Source organism: Labeo rohita, unplaced genomic scaffold (genome assembly GCF_022985175.1).
Source record: "Labeo rohita strain BAU-BD-2019 unplaced genomic scaffold, IGBB_LRoh.1.0 scaffold_297, whole genome shotgun sequence".
In the NCBI taxonomy this organism is placed as follows: domain Eukaryota; kingdom Metazoa; phylum Chordata; class Actinopteri; order Cypriniformes; family Cyprinidae; genus Labeo; species Labeo rohita.
This window is the reverse complement of record NW_026129214.1, coordinates 48,418-72,296: the sequence shown is the minus strand read 5'-3', so window position 1 is coordinate 72,296 and position 23,879 is coordinate 48,418. Positions and strand designations below refer to the sequence as shown.

The 23,879-nt window shown below is 35.7% G+C and overlaps 1 protein-coding gene across 2 annotated transcripts in view; it reads left to right on the top strand.

The window, feature by feature from the left end:
- Positions 1-23,879, top strand: part of LOC127160150 (leucine-rich repeat and calponin homology domain-containing protein 2) — a 49,748-nt gene that overhangs the window by 5,590 nt on the left and 20,279 nt on the right. For both annotated transcript variants that reach the window (XM_051102803.1, XM_051102804.1), the window contains exons 2-5: positions 16,105-16,249; positions 16,827-16,953; positions 17,046-17,151; positions 17,281-17,417. In XM_051102803.1, the coding sequence (XP_050958760.1) occupies positions 16,105-16,249; positions 16,827-16,953; positions 17,046-17,151; positions 17,281-17,417 (515 nt within the window). The remainder of the gene's footprint in view (positions 1-16,104; positions 16,250-16,826; positions 16,954-17,045; positions 17,152-17,280; positions 17,418-23,879) is intronic.

The window sequence follows — 23,879 nt, the reverse complement described above, 5'->3', positions numbered from 1 at the left end:
TTGAGGCAGCACGATCCAAAGTTCAAAATGTTGTTAGGATTGAATCCAAGAATAGACTTTAGTCAGGTTATGTGCCATATTGAATTTAACTCAGATGAAAATGAGGCTGTGAGGGTTGCTCTCACCATCTTTGCAATGGTACACACTGTCTAAAGGTCCTAGATTACATCATTTTCATCAAATCACTTTCACTTTCACTTTGCATTGTATTCATGTCCTTCAAAGCCTTGTTTTCATTCCCGTCAAATACTAAACATAGCACTACCCTGACTAAGGTCTGTTATACTGATGTGTGCATATAGGAATGAAAGTTATGTAGTAACGCTGGTTTGCTAAATTAATCCTGCTAAATCAAATATGTCATGTCACAAAGGGTCTATATTTGTGTACAAAGTAACAGGATGTTCCGGGGCGTTTTATACATGTGGCAGTGTGGTGAGTGAATTTCGCTCTCTTAATAGTAACCATGAACACTGTATTTCTCTGAAAGCAAGTTCTTATTAGATCAGTAGCTATTAAAATCAAAGGGCAGAAAAAGAGTGCTATATTTTCAAGAAGCCATCTCAGCTCTTAAATGTTCAGACACATGAGCAGATCTGATATTTCAGTGGATGGTGACTATGACTCATGAAGTTTGATTGCACACTGAGTATTTTGTGAACTCAGATTGTGTCCACAACACTAAGGTTATGTTTTGCAAACAGAGGTCAATGTGGAAAGCTTAAATGGATTTATTTTGATACGACACAGGCAAAAGGTTTCCAGGAACTAAATTCAAACTTTTTTTAATTGCTTGTCATTGTGCCTGAATGAATGACTTTTGTTGTAGAATTCTTGGGTTACAAAATGCATTGCATAAGTTTTGAGGGAAAATGTAATACATGTAATAACACAGATCTTAATTTATTTACAGAATATGTCATCCATCTTACCCCATATAGATTTTAATACACATCCGAGTGCTGTACACCGTTTTTTTTTTCTCTTGCCCTAGGTTGGTCAGTAGTTCAGATTACCCAAGCAGATAATGTCAACTTTTTCACGTTTAAATCAGAAGAATTACTAAAAGCATTGTTCAAAGGCAAGTGACAGTATCACATTGGCCCTAGGCCTATTTTGTTGAGCCCTGCTGTAAGTGTTATTAGATTTTAAGATGAACTCTTTAACTTAATTTTGCTGGTGTTGTTTGAGTTCCTTGCATGTCCTCCTGTGATGCATGCTCTGGTCTTGAGATCTTGTGACAGGCAGGCAGGCCTCAGCTGTAAGCAGGAGACCTCACTGCCCTTCACAGATGAGCACACACATTAACACACACACACACACACACACACACACACACACACACACACAGCACTCTCCAGAGACTGAGGTAATTACATATGATCTGACATGCTGGTCCCATCTGTAAGGTGTCAACTTCAAACCCTGGTGCTCAGCATCATGGTCTTTGTAGTTCGGGTAGCAATCACTGAATAGTGAGGCTTTGCAGCACTAAGAAAAGGGAGGTATGGTTACCTCCACTCATCAATAAGGAGTGATGATGCAGTCAAACTATTGACATGAGAAATACATCCAAAACCAACATTTGGCTAATTCAAGGTTTAAAATGATGAAGACAAACTGAAGTATGAGTCAGCTCTTCTCATTTGATGAAGTCTGTGATAGCTTAATTAAACAATCGTTCTGAGCTCCAGGCCTTTGCTTTTTATAATTTTAAAGGGGTCATGACATGAGAAGTCAAATTTGCCTTGTGGTCAAATTTGTCACATGTGATGTCACAAGGACACAAACATTTGCATATACACTGCCCCCAGAGCAAGACATTGATTAATAGTTATACACCATCACACCATAGGCCACCGCTCCATGGCATTCAGTAGCTCAAAGGGATAGTTCACCCAAAAATTAAAATTACCTAATGATTTACTCACCCTCAAGCCATCCTAGGTGTATATGACTTTCTTCTTTCAGACGAGTACAATCAGAGTTATATTAAAAAAAATGTTCCAACGGATGTTGTAGGCATAGTGTAAGCTCCAGTGAGAAGTGATGCATGTGGAAGCACAGAGGAGAGAGCAAAACAAAACACCGGCCGTGAATTAGACGTACAAAATGAGGATTTATAATGAAAAATGTCAGAATTTTGATATAAGCTAAGGGGAGACTTGTTTTGTAAACGAAACTTAGTTCTCGCGAGAGTTGCACCAGAGCATACTCTACGCCTACATGCTACATCGTCCGCTGGAACGCCAATCTCGTGTAAGCATGCGTAGACATTAGAGATTACAGTTTATAAAGTTTTAAATATAGATATTATTCATTGCTATTTTTTCTGATTTAGTTCTGATTCATTTTGATTCAGATGTGAACAGTTAGAGCAGATTTCATGCGACATCTGTGACACGGGACCACAAAGCCAGTTTTAAGTAGCATGGGTATATTTGTAGCAGCAGCCAAAAATACACTGTATGGGTCAAAATTATCCATTTTTCTTTTATGCCAAAAATCATTAGGATATTAAGTAACGATCGTGTTCCATGAAGATATTTTGTAAGTTTCCTACCTTAAATATATCAAAACTTAACTTCTGATTAGTTCAGACTTCATTTGGACAACTTTAAAGGTGATTTTCTCAGTATTTAGATATTTTGCACACTATCAAACCATACATCAATGGAAAGCTTATTTATTCAGCTTTCAGATGATGTATAAATCTCAGTTTCAAAAATCGGCCCTTTGACTGTTTTTGTGGTCCAGTGTCACATTTGTAGAAGTAAACAAAGCTAAGCTGTGCTCAGTACAATCAGTACTCTATCTTCTGTGTGAAATTCACTATATAGTAAATGAGTGACGAGTTTTGGATGCAGTATTTGCATGAATACACAGAACATTGCTTATACCTCTAATACTCCTCTTATGTTTACCATCTTGGCGATATGTCATGATATAAACATGAACAGAGGCAGAATTTCCCATGCAGTTTTCCATTGTCAGTTTTTCCACACTGGCAGCTACTTTGAGTTGGTTTATGAGAAAATCTCCTGGCAGAGTGCTGACGTTTTCATCATTACTTCATTGAATATTGACTGTGCTGTTTGTACAAGTGATCCAATTTCATCACTGGGTTAGTTTCATGTTATTGTTTTGATACACCCTGTTCTCTGAGGTGTAGTGTTTTTAAACTATACAAAGTTCAGTTTTCAAGTAGTTCCAAGATTGTGATTGGAGTGTCTAATAGTCTTAATTGGATCGGAAAAGATCATTTGATTTTAAAAGATGTTGTGCAGTGTTTCTGAGCTCTGGCTTTGTCCTGTAATACTGAGAAAGACGCCGTCTCAGATTGCCTCTTTTTGCTTTTAAATTGAACAAAATTTGGTTATACATCCACACACTGTCACATATCAACATGTATATAAGCAGCCGAATAAACACAGTCTATCACTGAAGTAAATAAAATAGCAGCCTGACACAGTTGTCATCATAAACCATGTTTCTCCTTGTTGCAAATGTGTCTGAAGTCATAGCCTGAACTTCTTTTCTAGATAGATGACAGGAAAGCATTGAGTAGAAAGAGTGGGATCGGCAAAGGACCTCGGAGTGGGAATCGAACTTAGGGCCACCGTGAGCGTCGTTGCGCTATATGTCAATGCACTAACCACAAGCCTGTCGGCACCAACAGTCTGAGCTTCTTTTTTAATAGTTTTTAGGGATGAGGGCTTGACACCAAACCTGTTTATGTTGGCATCTGCCTAATTTGGCAAGCTTCTACTAGCTTAGTGACAGATGAATTGAAGCCAGAATACAGTAGCGTTTGATTGGGCAAAAGATATAGAAAGCATGTTATCTTCTCTTGATAAACGAGTGAAAGTGATTATCCTAGCTATGCTTATTATATGTTTTTGTTTTCAGTTAGTTTATTAGTTTAAATCCACAGCCAGGTGCAGACAGTCTAAATTCTTATCCTAAAGGGTGCCAGTGTGTCACTGATGACTAAAAACAATGAAACAATAAATGATAAATGTCTCCAAACACGCTTATCTTTCTGTTATTAAGATATAGTAAAATATGTGTAACTGCACTCTAAAAAATGCTGGATTATTTTTTAACCCAAATGCTGGGCGCAACTTGTTGGGTTATTTTTAATATTTTTTTACCCAGATGCTGGTTAGTTTTTCTGTAACTTGACTGCTGGGTCTTTTTACTGTCAATACAAATGTTGAACTCCCTCACATACTTACCCAGCCCTAGGACAGTGTAACCCAATGTTGGGTAGGCTGTGCCAAACTGGTTAAAATTTTCTGTTCTGAGAGAAAACTTGACTAACAGGAAGCTTTCTGAATTAAATTAAGCTTTGTATTACATTGTATTCCTGTCAAATTATTAGTGTACAAATAGGAAAATGTCTTTAAAAATCATTTTAAAATCATCCTACATTGCTGCAGAAGTTCCGACCCAGTCTTTGCAAAGTGAACATGCAAAGAAGATCAAACACCCTTAACAAAAAGGGTAAAACAGTGATATAGGGTGATTTTGAAGTTGAAGGATAAGATGAGATGGGAGTTTTTCGACATACCCCAACTGTCATGAACCGGAAAAAAACAGTTCAGGCAGAGCAAGACGAGACAAGCGTTTGACATTAAAAAGTATTTAATGTTTATTATTTTTATGAAAATAACCAATCCTTTCACTAGATAAGACCCTTCTTCTTTGGCTGGGAGCGTTTACAACCACATTTGGGATCGTTTGAAGCCGCTTTTAAACTGCATTTTGGAGGTTCAAACTCAGGGCACCATTGAAGTCCACTATAGGGAAAAAAATCCTGAAATGTTTTCTTCAAAAAACATAATTTCTTTATGACTGAAAAAAGAAAGACATGAACATCTTGGATGATAAGGGGTGAGTACATTATCTGTCAGTTTTTGTTGTGGAAGTGGACTTCTCCTTTAAGTTAACAGAAAGGGTCACACTGGATGTGAAATTACTAAATGTATCAGTGTAAAGGATTTTTCACACACAGAAGTATGTTGTATGTGTCTAAAGGAAATTACTGCGTCATTTGACACGTATGTTTCTCTGCAAAGTTCCTGGTAGAGAGTGAAACATTATACAGTAAGATGCTGTTTCTCTTGACTCCCTTCATTGAGAATCTTTTTTCTCTCTCTCTCTGTCCTCAGTTTGAACACATAATTGGATAGATTGACTATTATATAACATTCATTCAGTGCAACAAAAATGAGTTCTGACAGAGAGAGAGGGACAGACAGAGAGATTTTAGAAGTCCAATCCAAAAAAAAAAAAAAACAAATATTGAGATGAGTACATGCAGAGAATGATTTGTTGTAACCTCTTGTACTATAGTCTTATTCTTACACTTAGACTATATAAAAACACAAAAAATCTGGGTAAAATGCAACCCAGTGCTGGGCGTTTTGACAAAGTGGTTAGGTTAAATGTTTAACCCAACATTCTAGGTAGTTTTATTAAAGTCAACTATTGTTTAAAAATTACTTGGCTGGCTTGAAATGAACACAAAATAGGTTGTAAATTAAACATCAGATACATAATTACTAGAGGCATCAGCAATAATCAGAAGGTTTTTACTAATAAGCAATTTAATCAAAACATTTACTAATAAGCATTTTATTCAACTTATTAAAAAAATGTTTATTGAACATCTTAATAAATTGTAAAAAAATAATTTCCAACCTATTTTGATTTCATTTTATTTTAAGCAAGAACTATAGTAATTTTCAGCCATGATTGAGTTAAATAAGACTAACCAGAAGGTTGGGTTAAACATTTAATGTAGATTTTATATTACATTTTTGTATTATTTTTGTATTTTTAATATTATTAATGTTGTATAACTGATGTTATTTATCAGTTTTTTTCAGTTCTTTCTTAGACATTAGATTTATAACTCTAGTGTACTATAAGGTGTTTGTGAGAAGGAAGGACACTAGAAGAATCAGGCGATCAGCTGTTTATAGCTGGTTTTGATTGTGTATTTAGCCGTAGGTTAGTGTGGGTATGTGGATGGTGTTGAAGTTGTGCGGATGTGTTAACAAACCACCAAACCTCTCCACTCTTGTTAATTAACCTGTCACTCTGTGAGTATCTATTGCTGGTTTCCATGGTAATTGAAGGATGGTGGGTCAATTAAAATGAACACCTCACTGTAAACGTGCTGGGACTGTTGCTCAAGCAAGGTTGTGTGAGGATACTTTCTATGTATGTGTTTGCACGTGTTATCTTGGTGTTAAAGCTGCTTTGATTTTCTGGATTCACAGCTTATTTATATGCAAATACGTCTTTAAATAAACCATTCGTAGGTTGATTTCTCTAAAATGTACATGGGGCTATCAAAGCATTACTTACTGTTTAAACATCCTGATCCATTGGTTCCTGGCCAGCCCTACACAGCAATACCAGGTCTGTGACAGCTTGTCTGATCATATTCAGAAAGAGTGATGTTTTCTGCAGTTCTGTTTGGTGCTGTTAGTAGTGCAGAAATGAAACACTTCTGTAAAGATATAATCACGTTTCATGATAAATATTTTAATTTAGGCATGCAAAAGTTTGGGTATCCCTTGCAGAATCTGTGAAAATGTGAATAATTTTAACAAAATAAGATTTTGGTCATACAAAATGCATGTTATTTTTTTGTTTAGTACTGTCCTGAGTAAGATATTTTACATAAAGATGTTTACATATAGTCCACAAGACAAAAAAAATAGCTGAAATTCTTAAAATAACCCCCTTCCAAAGTTTAGGAACCCTTGGTGTGTGGTTACCTGGATGACTTACAAATGTTTTTTTTGTTTTGTGATGGTTGTTCATGAGTCCCTTGTTTGTCCTAAACAGTCAAACCGAGCACTGTTCTTCAGATAAATCCTCCAGGTCCTGCAGATTCTTCAGTTTCCCAGCATCTTTTGCATATTTAAACCCCTTCCAGTATGATTTTGAGATCCATCTTTTCACACTAAGGACAATTGAGGGACTCAAACACAACTATTAAAAAAGGTTCAAACATTCACTGATGCTCCAGAAGAAAACATGATGCATTAAGAGCTGGGGGGTGAAAACTTTTGAACAGAATGAAGATGTCCAAATTATTATTATTTTGTTGAAATATCTTTTTTTTCCATTTAGTACTGCCCTTTGGAAGCAACAGAAGATACTTGCGTGTTTCCCGGAAGACAAATTGGGTACCTTGATCTTCAAATTCAAAAAGGTTTCACCCCTGGCTCTTAATGCATCGTGTTTCTCTCTGGAGCATCAGTGAATGTTTGAACCTTTTTTAATAGTTGTGTTTAAGTCCCTCAGTTGTCCTCAGTGTGAAAAGATGGATCTCAAAATCATAGTCACTGCTGGAAAGGATTCAAATATGCAGAAGATGCTGGAAAACTGAAGAATCTGCAGGACCTGGAGGATTTTTCTGAAGAACAGTTTAACTCTTCAGAACAAACAAGGGACTCATAAACAACCATCACAAAAAAAAAAAAAAAAAAAAAAACAGTCGTAGATCATCCAGGTAACCACACACAGTGTTAAGAACTAAGGGTTCTCAAACTTTTGAAGGGCATTATTTTAATAATTTCAGCTATTTTTTATGTAAAATATCTTACTCAGGACAGTACTAAATAAACAATAACATGCATTTTGTATGATCTCTCTTACTTTGTTAAAATTACTCACATTTTCACAGATTCTGCAAGGGGTTCCCAAACTTTCGCATGCCACTGTACATTGAGCACATTGAGCAAATATTGCAAACGGAATCTCAACTGTGCTTGCTTGACGCACCACGTCTCACACACGCATACATCAAAACTTACAATGATGCTTGAAAATTTAAACTTTTAATGGATGGACAAAATGAAAAGAGAATTAAAAATATATTAATTTGTGTCTTATAAGTTTGGAATGTTTTGATGGTAAGAAGTTGATGACAAAATTGTATTTATTTATTTTTTAAGCTCAAACATGATGTCTGCCAACATTCATTCAACTACAGATATCAGTGAATTGAATGTCGTGCTTTTGGGTTTGTTCATACTCATCATTTGTGTGTTTCCAATGGACTTCTTTAAGAATTTGTTGTTTTAGAGAGCACATATAGAGAAGACAGATAAAATATACTGATGCAGTCTATTATCATATTCATGAAACACATGGGGCACCGAGTTTGCTCTGTGTGTGTGTATGTGTGTGTGTCAGAAACATGAGCCCTACCCCTCTCATGAAGACATTAAGGAAGCCTGCTGATAGCCCGTATCATCTCCACTGGCTTTAAGTCCATGCATTAAAAGCGCATTGATTTCTCATTTAAGTGTGTGCGTGTATGAGTCTGAGTCTGAGTGTGTGTGTGTGTGGTGGGGGTCTGGTCCCTTCTGCTAAACAGCTGTGCCTCAGTCTAAGTATTGTTTGAGTATAAAAGATCACAAAACAAAAGGAGAGACAAAGAAAAGAATAAAGTGGTCATAGCCGATAGCTATCAAATCAGTATTTGATACTATATACAGAGGCAATAGCAAAAAGAAAACAAACATTTCTCTTTAGTCCACTCACTTTCACTGGTTTTGTACCAAAAGATGCGCACACACACATACACACACAGACACACACTATTACTGGAGATGCTGAGCTGATATTAGAAATGTCGCTGTCTCAAAGAATTCCCATCAGTTCATCCCTCTATCGCTTCCTCTCTCACACTCCTCGTCTCTCTGTCCACAGACATGTACACCTACACACTCACACACACATACACAGTTCCTCACAGTCATTCTGTCTCACTCTTTAAGTTTCTCTTTGCTCAATCACTGTCTCTCTCTCTTTGCGTGTCTGTCTGTCTCTGACAATCACACGCACTCAGTTCCTCATACAGCCTCTGCGTGTGTGTGTGTGTGTGTGTGTGTGTGTGTGTATAATGTGTTTGCTCAGCTCTTTTCCAGTTCGGTTGATTGAGTCTCTGTCCTCAGGTTCTGAGAGACATTATAGATAACTGTAAACTGTGAAGTCCTCTCATAGAAACAGACAGATGTGTGCCTCTGTGCTTAAAGGGACAGTTCATCCAAAAATGGAAATGCTGACATCATTTACTCACCCTTATGCTGTTTCACTGAATAAAAAACAAAAAAAGGTAATTGCGATAATCTCACCGTTCTGACTTTTTTTTTTCTCAGGTTTGCGTGATACAAACTTGCAATTGCGAGAAAGAAACTTAAAATTCTGACAAAGACTGGCATGTTTATATCTCACAATTCTGACTTGATAACTTGCAGTTGCATCTCATAAAGTCAAAATTGTGAGAGATAAACTCGCAATTCTTTTTTTCTCACGACTTTTTTTCTCAGAATTGTGAGTTTATATAATACTAATAATAACAATATCACAATTCTGACTTTATAACTCACAATTGACCCTTCGCAAACAGCTTGATTGACAGGCGATCTGACCAATCATAACGCAGAATCTGCCATTCTGTCCGACAAGCAAACCACACAGGAGAGTAGATTAACTTCAGTGGACTTAAACTTGTGTGTATTGAGGTCTTTCCGTCAGAATATGTTCTGATGTTCATTCATGTTTTTTTTGTGCTTTAAGTAAAGAAGATGATCTGTTCACGTGTCGATTAATCTAATAAGGCAGTACAGTGATCTGTCACGACTCACGACACATTAAAGAGCCACAAAACGGTACTTATTGATTAAATTTCTTAAATGACAACATAATAAAGCTGAGACCTTGTTTCATGCCAGAAGTATCCTGCTCTGTCTTGTTTTCCAGCGTGTTGTCAGTTTCATCTTTGCTCCACAATGTATTTTTTACTGTGTCAGAACCATATGGGAATAATGGCGTTACTGACGGCATTACTTTTTTCAGTAACGAGTAATCAAACTAATTACTGTTTCTCCGTTACAATGCCGTTACTGTTACTGACAATAAAATGCAGCGTTATTATAATTTTTGCATTGCGGGCTTCTTCTGAGGTAAATTCTGGCTTATTCCTCTCAGCGCGTCTTCTTTTAGAAACGAAAAGTAGCTGAAATGAACTTCATAAAGGTTCACGTTTGTTTACAGAGGTAATGTGGGTGTTTACATGCCCATGTGTCTCACGTGGATGTTTAAAATTTGAAAAGCTGAGCCACCCTTAGGCGTGATTACATTAGAAATAATTTTAGACGTTAAAAACTGGAGCTCGCAATGGTATCATACAGATTACTTCATCGGAGAGGATTTGTTTTCGACATGACATAATTTATTTAAAAGTAGACATTTCAAGCTTTGTAAACATATATTTCTCATGTCAGTGAGGCACGTATTCGTGGAGATTCAGGTTGTTTTATTTACATGTCTTTGAAGAGAGGTGATGGAGACCGAGAGGGCAGAGAGCGCACCCTGTTTATTTTATTTATTTTACAAAAGCACATTGTATTCTTGATGTTTTCCATATCTGCGGGCTGAAGAGACCCCAATAACATGATATTTAGCCCATGGAAGGTGTCTCCCACATTGTCTCACACCAACATTAAAATAGTGTAGATTAGTGTATGATGTTTAATTCATTTACCATATTTATTATTGGATGCATCCAAGTTATTTTACATATTTAAACATTTTATTTTTAAAAAGTAACAATAGTTATGAAGTCACGAAATATACGTCGGGGTATCATGAAACCATCTTTCTTGATTTTGGTGTTTTTAGAGGATGTATCTGTGCTGAATTTGAAAGAAATCACAATAGTCCCATGCTATGGGCACAGCCATTGATAAAGGCTGCATTGGAAGTTTTTTTACACTACTATTTGAAACGCTCCTCGAACGTGGAAGTGTGAAAAAGGTCTATTCCATGATACAAACTCGCAATTCTGACTTTTTGCTCAGAATTTTGAGATATAAACTCGCAATTCTGAGAAATAAACTCACAATTCTGACTTAATAACTTGCAATTGCAATTCTTTTATAATAAATGAATAACTTGCATTTTTTCCTCAGAATTATGAGTTTATGTCTTGCAATTTTGACTTTATAACATGCAATTGCAAGTTATTAAGTCAGAACTATGATATACACTTGCAATTCTGAGAAACTGGACTTTATAAATCGCAAGAGTTTTTATCTTGCAATTCTGAGAAGAAAAGTCTGAATTGTGAGATAAAAAGTCGTAATATATATATATATATATATATATATATATTATTCAGTGGTAAAAAAGAGCTTCTGTGAAACAGAAAAGAAGATAATTGCAGAATGTTGATAACCAGTTTTGGACCACTGACTTTCATTTAATGGACAAAACTCCATCATTTCCTAATATTCTTTTATGTTCCACAGAAGAAAGAAACTCATACAGGTTTATAATGACTCAAATTAACAAAATATTCATTTTTAGATAAAAACATCTCTTTAAGGAGCCAGAAAGTTAAGACAGTTTTAAAGTATTGTTCCCAGCCACCATGTCATAGTATTGTGTAATGTAATTGAAAATGATTTTTTATTTAACATGTTTTAAAATCCCCAATTGCTTTTCTAAAAAGTCCAGTAACACTTTAGTATAGGGAACAATTCTCACCATTAACTAGTTACTTATTAGCATGCCTGTTATAAACATATGGGCTGTTTATTAGTATTTATAAGCACCTATTCTGCATGACCGTATTCTACATCCTTAATCCTACTCAATACATGAACTTAACAATTACCTTATTAACTACTAATAAGCAGCAAATTAGGAGTTCAAAAGGAGGCAAAAGCTGTAGTTAATGGTTTGTTAATAGCGAGAACTAGACCTTAAAATAAAGTGTGACTAAAAGTCCTTTAAAAAAATAGTCACTGGCAAAACATAGATTGTAATTTAATGTTACATTCAAAATTTGCATTACAGCTAGGTGTGGTCACAGCTAACCGGCCCATGCTAATCAGCAGAACATTTAAATTTGTCTGCAACTGGGTTTGTCTTTTATTTTTTTTATGCTCAAATGAACATTTGAAAATCATACCAAACAGATGAGCATCTGTAAAATACTGATCTTTCTAAATATTTGAGTGTTCATGAGTAAAATGTGTGAATAATGTCAATGATGTCATTGACATGCAGCTGTAGTCCGGCTGCTGAACTAACATGAGCGTGCTCCGCGTGCTCCGCGTGCTCCGTGCTCCGCTCTCTTATCAGCCAACTGAAGGTTGTTCAAGAGGAATGTCTGAGGTGGAGTCAGCACAGTTTGGGTTGGTAACAGTTGCCTGGCAACACTGCTTCAGTCTGTAATAGTTGCCAGGCAGCACAGCTTCAGGTTGGCAACGTCAGCTGCACAGTCAAATATGGTTTTTGTGTGTGTGTGTTTTTCCCGCTGCTCAAGTCTCATTAAAAGGTGCGAAGCTTATAAAAGTTATTTGCTGACAATTGGCCTCAAACTCCTAAGAGATGTGATGTCTTAATGTTCCCAAAAGGTCTCTAAAATGATATTCCTTTTCAGTTTGTCTTACTACTATGATATAGTCCTTTATATTTTCCTCACATCTTTCTCTTTTCAAAGAGGATATGAATTATAGAGGAAGTTGGCGTGACTTTTCTTCTGCATGCATGTCTGCTTCCATGGCAACACTATGGTAATGATAACTCAGTTCTGATTGGTTGAAGTTGTTGTAATTCTGGGTGTTTTTTGCTCCGAGCTTGAGATTGATGTTCATTTGAGGATGAGGGCTGACATTTTAGCCACTATTTTTTTCACTTCCAGTCAAAATTGTCCCAAGCAAGGCCAAAGCAAGATCAACCTCTAAGTAACACGCCTTGGTTTCTGAATGAATCATGGGTTTTGAACAAATTAGTGGAGAATGATTAAAGTCTCTCGTTGCCACCTACTGGCATGACAGTGTAACTGGTAGATAGAGCCACTGATTAACCCCAGTACAGTGCAAGTACATTGACACAAACAAAGAAATTTCCCAGTACTGTTGGACTGTATATCAGCTCAACCAATCACATTCAAGGACCAGTACTAACTGTTGCTTATTGTAACATTTGATTATTGTAAATCACAACATGTGCATACTTTACAAGTATTTATTTACTTATTGGCAGTTTTTATTTAAAAGTGCTAGGGTCACATTGCTGATGTATAAATGTATTTCACTGTTGTCAATCTCAGATATTTTATTGACAGGTGTCACTGTGTTGTGTTTAAGCACTATACAGAGGAAAAACGCTTTTGATGATATCGCTGAATATTTATTTTACCATAGTGAAAGTAAATTTCTGGCTGTAGTACATTTTTCTTCTCAGTTTTTATTATTCATTGAAAATAAGAAAATTCTGCTATTATTTTAATCGCCAATCTGTTATTTATCAGTTTAGATAGTTTATTAATGCTTGGCAAGTCAGCAGAAGACACTAACCAGTTTTATATTCCAGTCGCGCTGATGGGGAACGCTGTAACACTGCGTTACAATCGGCCCCGCTATTATTAGAACTATGATATTTTACAGTGTTGGGGAAAGTTACTTTTAAAAGTAATGCATTACAATATTGAGTTACTCCCTAAAAAAGTAACTAATTACGTCACTTTGTTTACTTGTTATTGAAAGAAATGCGTTACTTTACTTTTGCGTTACTTTTTAAATCTGGGCAGAGCTTGTTTGTTTGTTTTTAATATAAAAAGTTCTATTTTTGGCAAATGTAAAAGCCTTTTCACACTAAAAGCCTCAGGCTTTGAGAAAAGTAAATTCATGTCTGTACAGCAGACTGCAGAAGAAAAAAATGTCAACTCTTCAGCAATAAAAAAAAAAAAAAAGGAAAACAAATGTTAGATTATCTTGCGTAATTTTTGCTTATCAGTGTGGTTAAATTGGATCATCGAAGGTTGGCAGCAAAGACATCGGTTAATAAAATGATATTAAATGCATAAAGGATAGTTGTAGTATTTAACATTTTTAGTTATTGCAGGTTTACATCATATTCTGAGTTAAATTTTACTGTTTTTATTCATTTGGAGGAATACTGAATCTGTTTTTTGTAAGTGAGATGAATTGATGCATGTTCACATTTAGTCTAAAACTAATATCTTATTCCTGATTTCTCTCAACATGGGGACAGGAGAGCTTTTAATCAATAAATGGGGGGAAAAGTAACTGACGTTACTTATTTGAAAAAAGTAACTCAGATATTTTCTTGTCAATTAAAAAATAATGCGTTACTTTACTAGTTACTTGGGAAAAGTAATAATATTACGTAACTCGCGTTACTTGTAATGCTTTACCCCCAACACTGCTAGTCTATGACATTAGCCATGTAATTTTCACTGTTTACTTTTATGGATTTTAAAAAGAAACCACAAGAAAAAAAGGTGAATAAAGACTGACAATCTATGTTTAATGTTGAGAAATTATTATTTCAAGAAATGTAAAGGATTCTGGCTCGTTCATGTGTCCCATGTTCTATGAGAGCTGTGTTTGGAGAGAGGGAAGTGTTTTTTGGAATGTCTGAATGTGTTTCATCTGTTTGCGCACATTGTTTTGAACTATACTGTATAGCTGTGTTTTGTGATTTGTGAACCTCAAAAATTATATTTTTTTTTAAATCTTAAACACCGTTATTTTATTTGAAAAAGTTAATCATTTTATGTGACAGTTAATCAGTTTTATTGACAAAATATTTCAGTTTGTCATGGATATTTTTTTCTTTCAATCAAATAACGTTTTAAGCTGTCATATGGTCATGTTGCAACATGCCCCTCACTTTACAATGTACCCCACCTACAGGGCATGTTGTAATTTGTCTCATTTCACTTCCTTTCTTTCGAGGTAAATAATTAAAAACGTATTCACTGTAATTATGAAACAAAGCGACATATTTTTACAAGACAAGTGTGAAATTAACGTGGATAAAAAAATATTCTCTGAACCCCACGTGGATTTATACAAACTGAGAAATTCAAAAAGTGTTAGGTTGTGCCCCGCGCTCCCCTACACTACCAATCAGACAAGCTTCTTCTCTTAGTATTTTTAAGTCCAGGCTAAAGACGTTTTTATTCTTATATATGCCTAAAGGGATGTTTGTATGAATTTATATCTTATCTGTGTTTTTCGGGTTTTGATGACTTGTTGGAAAGCACATTGGTCAGTGGAAGTTGTAATTAATTGTGCTATATAAATAAATTGTCATTGTCATTGTCAATCAAAAGTTTTTGAACACAGGGTTCCCACGGGTCGTTGAAATCCTTGAAAGTTTGTGAATCTGAAAAAAAGTTTTTGAAAATAAACACACATAGATACAGGTCCTTGAAAGTGCTTGAATTTATTTTGTGCAAGACGTTTTCTGGAAAAAATTCCATATTATTCCCTCCGGTCCGCTAATGTGTTATTTTGCCAACACTTCGTGGCCTATGCATTTACGATTTGGGATAGTTACGCGCATTTACATTACATGGACCTAAACTCTTTTCAGTAAAATCCAACCAAAAGTTAATATCAGATCTTTTTAGAATACAGTATAAGATGTACTGAATATTCTTCAGTTTTTTTTTAAATATATAAATATATTTTGGGCTTTTTGTGGCTTTAATGGACAGGACAGTAGAGAGATGACAGGAAAGTACTGGACAGAGAGAGGGGAGCGGGATCAGCAAAGGACCTCGAGACAGGAATCGAACTTGGGTTGCCGTGAGCACAGTTGCGCTATATGTCGGCGCATTAACCACAAGGCTGTCGGCGCTGACAATATTTTTCAGTACATTTTTTACAAGATTCTTTGATGATTAGAAAGATCCAAACATTAGCATTCTTTTTGAACTAATTCTGAAAAATTTGAAAAATCAGCTTTGAAATCACAGGAATAAATTACGTTTAAAAATATATTCAAATAGAAAACAGTTATTGTAAATAGTAAAAACATTTCAAAATTTTGCTGTTTTGCTGTGCTTTAAATCGAATAAATGCAGGCTTTGCGAGCAGACGTGAATTTTTTTTAAAAAACATTAAAAAACTTTTGACTGGTAGTGTAGTTTGTAAATATGTGTCTTAAGTATGTCTTCCTATTGGAAAATGTCATGTTGATCTGATCTGGTGTGTTAAACTGACTTTGAATGATCTTTTTTCTGTACAGACTTGTCGAAAAACCGTTTTTGTGAAATCCCTCCAGAAGTTTGTATGTTTGCGCCGCTGGAGTCATTAAACCTCTACCACAACTGCATAAAGGTGGTTCCAGAGGCCATTATCAACCTACAGATGCTCACCTATCTGAACATCAGGTAACACCCACACTATCATATCATTATCTGTTAACTCACTTTAACATCTCATAACTCATCTATTTCTAAGACTATCTTGGCATCTGGCTTACATGCCACATATTGTTCAAGCTGTAACAGCATTTAAATGTATCAAAGACCCATAGAAATGCATCTGAATTGACTGCAAATGCAGTAGTTGTAAAGTTTTATTTGATCAGAATTACAGTATATTAGCAAATCAGTATATTAGAGTGATTTCTGAAGGATCATGTGACACTAAGACTGGAGTAATGATGCTGAAAAATCAGCTGTCATCACAGGAATAAATTACATTTTTAAATATATTCAAATAGAAAACAACTGTTTCGCAATATTACTGTTTTACTGTATTTTTTATCAAATAAATGCAGCCTTAGAGAGCAAAAGAGACACGAGCCTCCGGATTTTACAGATCCAAAACCTTTGAATGGTAGTTACTTCTATTATCCAGCTGTAATGTGTTTAATTGATTTCATTTGTTCTGTGGGTTCTCCCATTAGAGAAAGTAATAGAGGCTGAAATGTGTAATTATTGAAGCCAGTCCTTGTGTTTTCAGTCGAAATCAGCTGTCCGTCCTCCCCAAGTTTCTCTTCAATCTTCCTTTGAAAGTGCTGGTGGTCAGCAACAATAAACTCCTGTCTATACCTGAGGAGATCGGAAAGGCCAAAGACCTCATGGAACTGGTCAGTGTGTGGAAATGTGTGGTTATTGTATAATCCCTAATGTGTGTGTTTCTGTGACGTTTGTTTACAGCATATGTGTTTTCTCTGTTCAGGACATCAGCTGTAATGAGATCCAGGTGCTTCCAGTTCAAATGGGGAAACTCCTCGCATTACGAGAACTCAACATACGAAGAAACTGTCTACAAGTGTTACCAGATGGTATAGACACGTACACAACACAGATATGTCAACAAAAACATCAGTCGGATAAAACTACAATATCTTTGCTGTATACACTGAGGGTTATGGTAATGCTCATTATATCTTTCTTCATGTTCTTTCTTTCAGAGTTGTCCGATCTGCCGTTGATCAGGTTGGATTTCTCCTGTAATAAAATAACTGAGATTCCCATATCTTACCGCAAACTCAAGCAGTTGCAGCACATCGTTCTTGACAACAACCCCATGCAGTCTCCTCCTGCCCAGGTGTGTCTGCTTATCTGTTACTGTCTATCTCTTCATGTGTGGAGCTGAAGCTGAAGATTTCTCATTACTGTCTGATGTTTATTTCTTTGCTGTTGGCGCCATCCAGTGGCCGACAATGTGAAATCCCTAAAATATCAGACGTATGGATGCAATAATAATGATAGTGTTCTTTGTTCATACCTCACCCAAGGTGCCACATGAGCTAAGAACCCCCTCAAAAAAAACAAAACAAAAACAAAAAAAACACCTGTGGTCAAATGAATTGCAGTGGATAAAGCTTTGACTGGGAAACGGTATTACAACCACATGAACCGTTTCCGTCATTACCATTTCCGTTGTGTCATTTATAATTTATTTGGAAGATTAATTTAAATCAATTTCATAGTATGGCTTAGTGTGATTATTAAATCACAAAGTCTGCGATTTAATTAAATGAATAAATGTGCTGTGGTTTCAGAGTGCCAAAATAAATAAATACATGCTTAAATAAATAAATAATAAATACACACTAAAAAGCTTGATTTAATGTATAAAAATAAAGGATTAAATACGTAAAAATTTGTATTATAATTTAACCGTTTTACTGCAAACTATTACTATTATTTTACTAAATACTCATTGTTACAGTATAATATTTTGAAGCCCGTTTCCGCCACTGAATAAAAAATAAATAAGGTAATTGCGACTTTTTCTCTCACAATTCTGACTTTTTTCCTGCAAGTCTGATTTTTTTTTCTCAGAATTGTGTCATATAAACTCGCAATTCTAACTTTTTTTCTCAGAACTGTGAAATATAAACGCACAATTGTAAGTTATGAAATCAGAATTGCTAGATATAAAGTCAGAATTTTGGGATATAAACTCCCAATTCTGATTTTTTTTTTAAGAATTGTGAGATACAAATTCGCAGTTGCAAGTTATAAAGTCCAGTTCTGAGAAGAACAGAATTGCGAGTTTATATCTCACAATTCTGACTTAATAATTTGATATTGCAAGTTTATATCACACAGTTCTGACTTTATTTCTCAGAATTGTGAGTTTGTATTACGCAGTTTTGAGGAAAAAAGTCAGAATTGTGAGATAACAAGCCTTTTTTTTTTATTTTTAATTTGGTGGCGGAAACAGGCTTCCATAATAATATCATTATTACATTAATATAATATATTACTGAATAGGTCAAAAACATTAGGGTAAAGATTTTTTGTGTGTGTATTTACTGAAAGAGGTTTGAGTTGGTTCTTGTAAAGAATATAACCAAGTGTGAACACCCAAACCCCATTCATTCAAATCATTCTATAATGATTATTGAAAAGTGAATGTTCCTGTATTTTTTCATATCACAATATCTTGAGGACTACTTGAGGAGTAGTTTACTTCCAGAATAAAAAAAATCCTGATAATTTATTCACCCCCATGTAATCTGAGATGTTCTTGTCTTTCTGTCTTCACTTGAAAAGAAATTAAGGTTTTTTAAGGAAAACATTCCAGGATTTTTCTCCATATAGTGGACTTCAATAGGGATCAAATGGTTGAAGGTCCAAATTGCAGTGTCAGTGCAGCTTCAAAGGGCTCTACATGATCCCAGCCAATGAGTAAGGCTCTTATCTAGTGCAATGATCTGTCATTTTCTAAAAAAAACAAAACAAAAAAGTGCATATACTTTTTAACCATAAATGCTCATCTTGCACTAGCTCGACTTCACGCATTACATAGTAATGTTTGAAAGGTCACGCATGATGTAGGCGGAAGTACCAACTCAGTGTTTACAAAGCAATCATGCAAAGAAAGTCAGACACCCTTTACAAGAAAATAGTAAAACAGCGATGTTGGACAATTTTGAAGTTGGAGGAGAAAATGAAATGGAGTTTTTTTTTTACCTTACTCTACCTTTTTGAACCGGCGTAAGGCTAAAAGCACCCGTAACCTTTGCAGCACGATTACATAATGCGTGAAATCGTGCATCACAGAGCTAGTGCAAGATGAGCATTTGCGTGTAAAAAGTAAATTAATTGTTATTTAAAAAAGACCCTTATTCATAGGCTGGGATTGTGTAGAGTCCTTTGAAGCTGCACTGACACTGCAGTTTGGACCTTCAACCTGTTGATCCCCATTAAAGTCCACTATATGGAGAAAAATCCTGGAATGTTTTCCTCAAAACCCTTAGTTTCTTTTCCACTGAAGAAAGAACATCTTGGATGACGTGGGGGTGAGTAAATTATCAGTTTCTTTTTTTTTTCTGGAAGTCAACTAATCCTTTAAGAATTTTCTGTGTGTAGTCATATCTATGTCCCTACCATTTCTTATTTAATTTATTTATTTAATAATGCTTCTGCTAATGCTTCTGTAGAAAAGTAATCACCAAACCACATTGCCTAGGTGCTGTGTTCACAACCAGTGAACCATCACACTGTGCCGTTGAGCAACGCACTTATCCCAAGTTGCTCCAGTGTTGTTCTTGTGTGAAAGGTACATGGGTCCTGCACATGGCTATGGGCTGCAAGTAAAAATATAGCTGCAAGCAGCGATGACGGGCCCTCGCCGCCAGCGCATCCGCAACCCTGGTGCCATCAGAAAAACGGTGCCCAGCGGGCACATGCATTAACAGTATTCCTGTACCAGTTTGGATTGAAGTGTCATAGCAATGAAAGGGTTAAAATCAAAATGCTTTTAAGTCATTCTGACACAATGAGAATGAGATAGGATTAGAGTTGAAAAGATTCCTTATCCTATGAGGTCATCTTGTGTTCATCCTTGGTATTACAGTCTTCATCAACTAGTTTACAAGTGTGATATTTTAAATGTTTCTGCAGTCTCTGAAAACATGATAAACATATTTCCTGAGAATGACTTGTTTTTTATATGTAAAAAGTTGTGAAGAGTTAGGATAATGCACTTTAAATGCACTCTGTCTCTCTCTCTCTCTCTCTCTGTCACACACACACAGCCACTCAACTACCCCCAGTCACACTTACACACACACATAGACACACTTAATCCCTTCCCCTTACACAGAGTTAGAGTGAGAGAGTTAGAGTGTGATCAGATTTTGAATAGTTTTTTAATTCTCTATTTTTTGTAGACTATTTTATATCGATGGAACTAAGCATTTATTTCTCAGAATGACTAGTTCTATGTATGTAAAAAAAATTGAAGTGTTTGCATGCTGCATTTTAAAATTACAGTCATGTTTTTTACTGCCACTTTAATAAATCATCATAAATCAACCATTCAAGATATCCCAAATCCGCTCACAATTTAACATCTTCAGTATGTTGGCATCATGTTGACAAAGTTTGGTGTAAATTCAATGTTTTTTGTAGGAGTAGTATTCATTCATTCATAGCTATATTTTTCCAAAAATCCACATTCAAATCAAAATAGCAGACTTCCTGTTGGTCGCAGCTAATGGATGTAAATTAGAAAGTTGTCCGGCTTGATGAGAACAATATACATACCGAGTTTGGTGTCTGTAGCTTAAACTAACCCCCCCACTTTTGACAAAAGGTGGCGCTATAGAGCGCCTCCTCCACGCCCATTTATGAGCTTTTGCCAGTGTCCAACTATCATTAATACTGATGTGTGTGTAGAGTTTCATGAAAATCCAACCTTATTAAGTGCCCCAAAAACACAGGAAACAAATGTTAAAGTTTGACACGTTGCCATGGCAACAGCATTTAATGTATCAACAACCCCTTTACAGATTCTCATCGGCCGTGTTTTGACATTATTCTGATGAAGTTTGAAACAAATCGGGTAAAATTAACCATGTTATATGAAAGCATTTTTAAAAGTGACACAGTTCCTGTTGCCAGTTGGTGGCGCTATAACTTTGACTCGTAATAGTCACATCTATCTGATCGGCATCATACAACAAACAAACCACTGAAGTTTCATCAGAATCAGACAATGTGTGCAATAGTTATTAGCCATTTCCTGTTTCTCATTTCTCGCCATAATTTCAACGCCTCGCCACGGCCAAACCGTTCGAGATATCAAAAATCCCCTCACAATTTTTCATCCCCAATGTCTTGAGATCAGGTTGACCGAGTTTGGTGGCAATTGAGTAAAAAACCTAGGACTAGTATATCAAATTCCAGAGCATGCGTTTTTGACAAAACCCAGAATAACCAACTTCCTGTTGGGATTAGCTAATGACATAGAGTGCAAAAGTTGTTCAACTTGATGAGTTCTATATGTGTACCGAGTTTCATATGTGTAAGTGCAAGTATGTGTGCTACATGACCCTTCAAATTCCAGGGGGCGCTGTAGAGTCCCCTTGCCACGCCCGTATACCAGTCTCTGCCCGGCCCTAATGGCCGCAGATTCCAAGGTGTGTGCCAATTTTCAAGAGTTTTTGAGCATGTTAAGGGCCCCAAACCCCCCCAAAACCTTGACAAATAATAATAAGAAGAAGAAGAAGAAGAAGAAGAAGAATAACAAAAAATCCTAAGGAAAACAATAGGGCCTTCGCCCTTTTAGGGCTCGGGCCCTAAAAATCCTAAGGAAAACAATAGGGCCTTCGCCCTTTTAGGGCTCGGGCCCTAATAAAAAAAGTGTGACGATATGCACAAGTATGTTGTTCTAGTCACCAGAGTTAGTTTTATCAAACCACAATGTTCTGAACTTTCAGATTTAATCTCTTCACAGCATGTTGTCACAGCACACTTAAGGAAACAGCTCAAAAGTGAGATATTGAGAACGTTTTTTTCCTTCCTCCCTTCATTTTAGCTAATTTTTTTCTGTTAAACAATGATGTAAAATACTGGTCAAGATGGGCTTCTTTTCAGTCTGTTGATAACAAAACAAAAGATCTTTTACTATGACTGGTCTTGCTACGACATGCCGATTTGGAGGACAGCCAGTCCTTCCTGGACTCAAATTATCTACAGTATGTGTAGTTTTCCTTGGAAGTTCTTCGGCAATACCCCCAGAGACAAAGCATGTGCACGTACAGGTAGACACCAGTCAAGCTTTAAAGAACACAGCTATGTCAGTGGTATTTTAGCATGTTACATTAAGAAATATATATATATCTTATTATTATATTTATTTATGAAACAAATGCTGAACAGATTTCTGTGTGGGTTGGGTAACACTTTACAATACATGAACTAAAAACAAGCAATACTTCTATAGCATTTATTCATCTTAGTTAAAGTTCATTTCAGCATTTACTAATACATTAATAAAATCACAAGTTATGTTTGTTAACGTTAGTTGATGCACTGTGATCTAACATGAACAATGAGTGACTGTATTTTTATTAACTAGCATTAATAAAGATTAATACACAGTGTAATTAATGTATTGTTTATTGTTTGTTCATGTTAATAAATGAACTAATGTTAACAAATGACACCTTATTTTAAAGGAGAAGTCCACTTCCAGAACAACAATTTACATATAATGTACTCACCCCCAAGATGTTCATGTCTTTCTTTCTTCATTCATAATTATGTTTTTTTAGGAAAACATTTCAGGATATTTCTCTATATAATGGACTGCTATGGTGCCTGAGTTTGAATTTTCAAAATGCAGTTTAAATGCGGTTGTAAATGATTCCAGCCGAGGAAGAAGGGTCTTATCTAGTGAAACAATCGGTTATTTTCATTAAAAAAATACAACTTAAATACTTTTTAATCTCAAACACTTGTCTTGTCTTGCTCTGCCTGAACGCTGTGTATTCTGGCTCAAGACAGTTAGGGTATGTTGAAAAACTCTGATTGTATTTTCACCCTTAACTTCAAAAATCATTTCAAAATCATCCTACATCAATGCAGAAGCACCGACCCAGTGTTTGCAAAGTGAACATGCAAAGAAGATCAAACACTCTTAACACAAAAGGTAAAACAGCGATATAGGACGATTTTGAAGTTGAGGGAGAAAATACGATCAGAGTTTTTCGACATACCCTAACTGTCATGAGCCAGAATACACAGAGTTCAGGAAGAGCAAGACAAGATGAGCATTGAGATTAAAAAGTATATAAACTGTATTATTTTTATGAAAATAACCAATCGTTTCACTAGATAAGACCCTTCTTCCTCAGCTGGGATAGTTTACAACCGCATTTAGGATTGTTTAAAGCCGCATTTAAACTGCATTTTGGAAGATCAAACTCTGGGCACCATATCAGTCCACTTTATGGAAAAAAAAATCCTGAAATGTTTTCCTTAAAAAACATAATTTCTTAATGACTAAAGAAAGAAAGACATGAACATCTTGGATGACAAGGGGGTACATTATCTGTCAATTGTTGTTCTGGAAGTGAACTGCTCCTTTAAGTGTTACCAGTTGTTGCAGTGAGTGTAAATATTAAGTGTGAATGAAAATTGGCTTCATATAGTCTATGTATGTATGTGTGCATGTTTATGTGTACATACACAGTACTGTTCAAAAGGGTTTTTTATGTTTTTGAAAGAAGTCTCTTATGTTCATCAAGGCTGTTTGATCAACGATGCA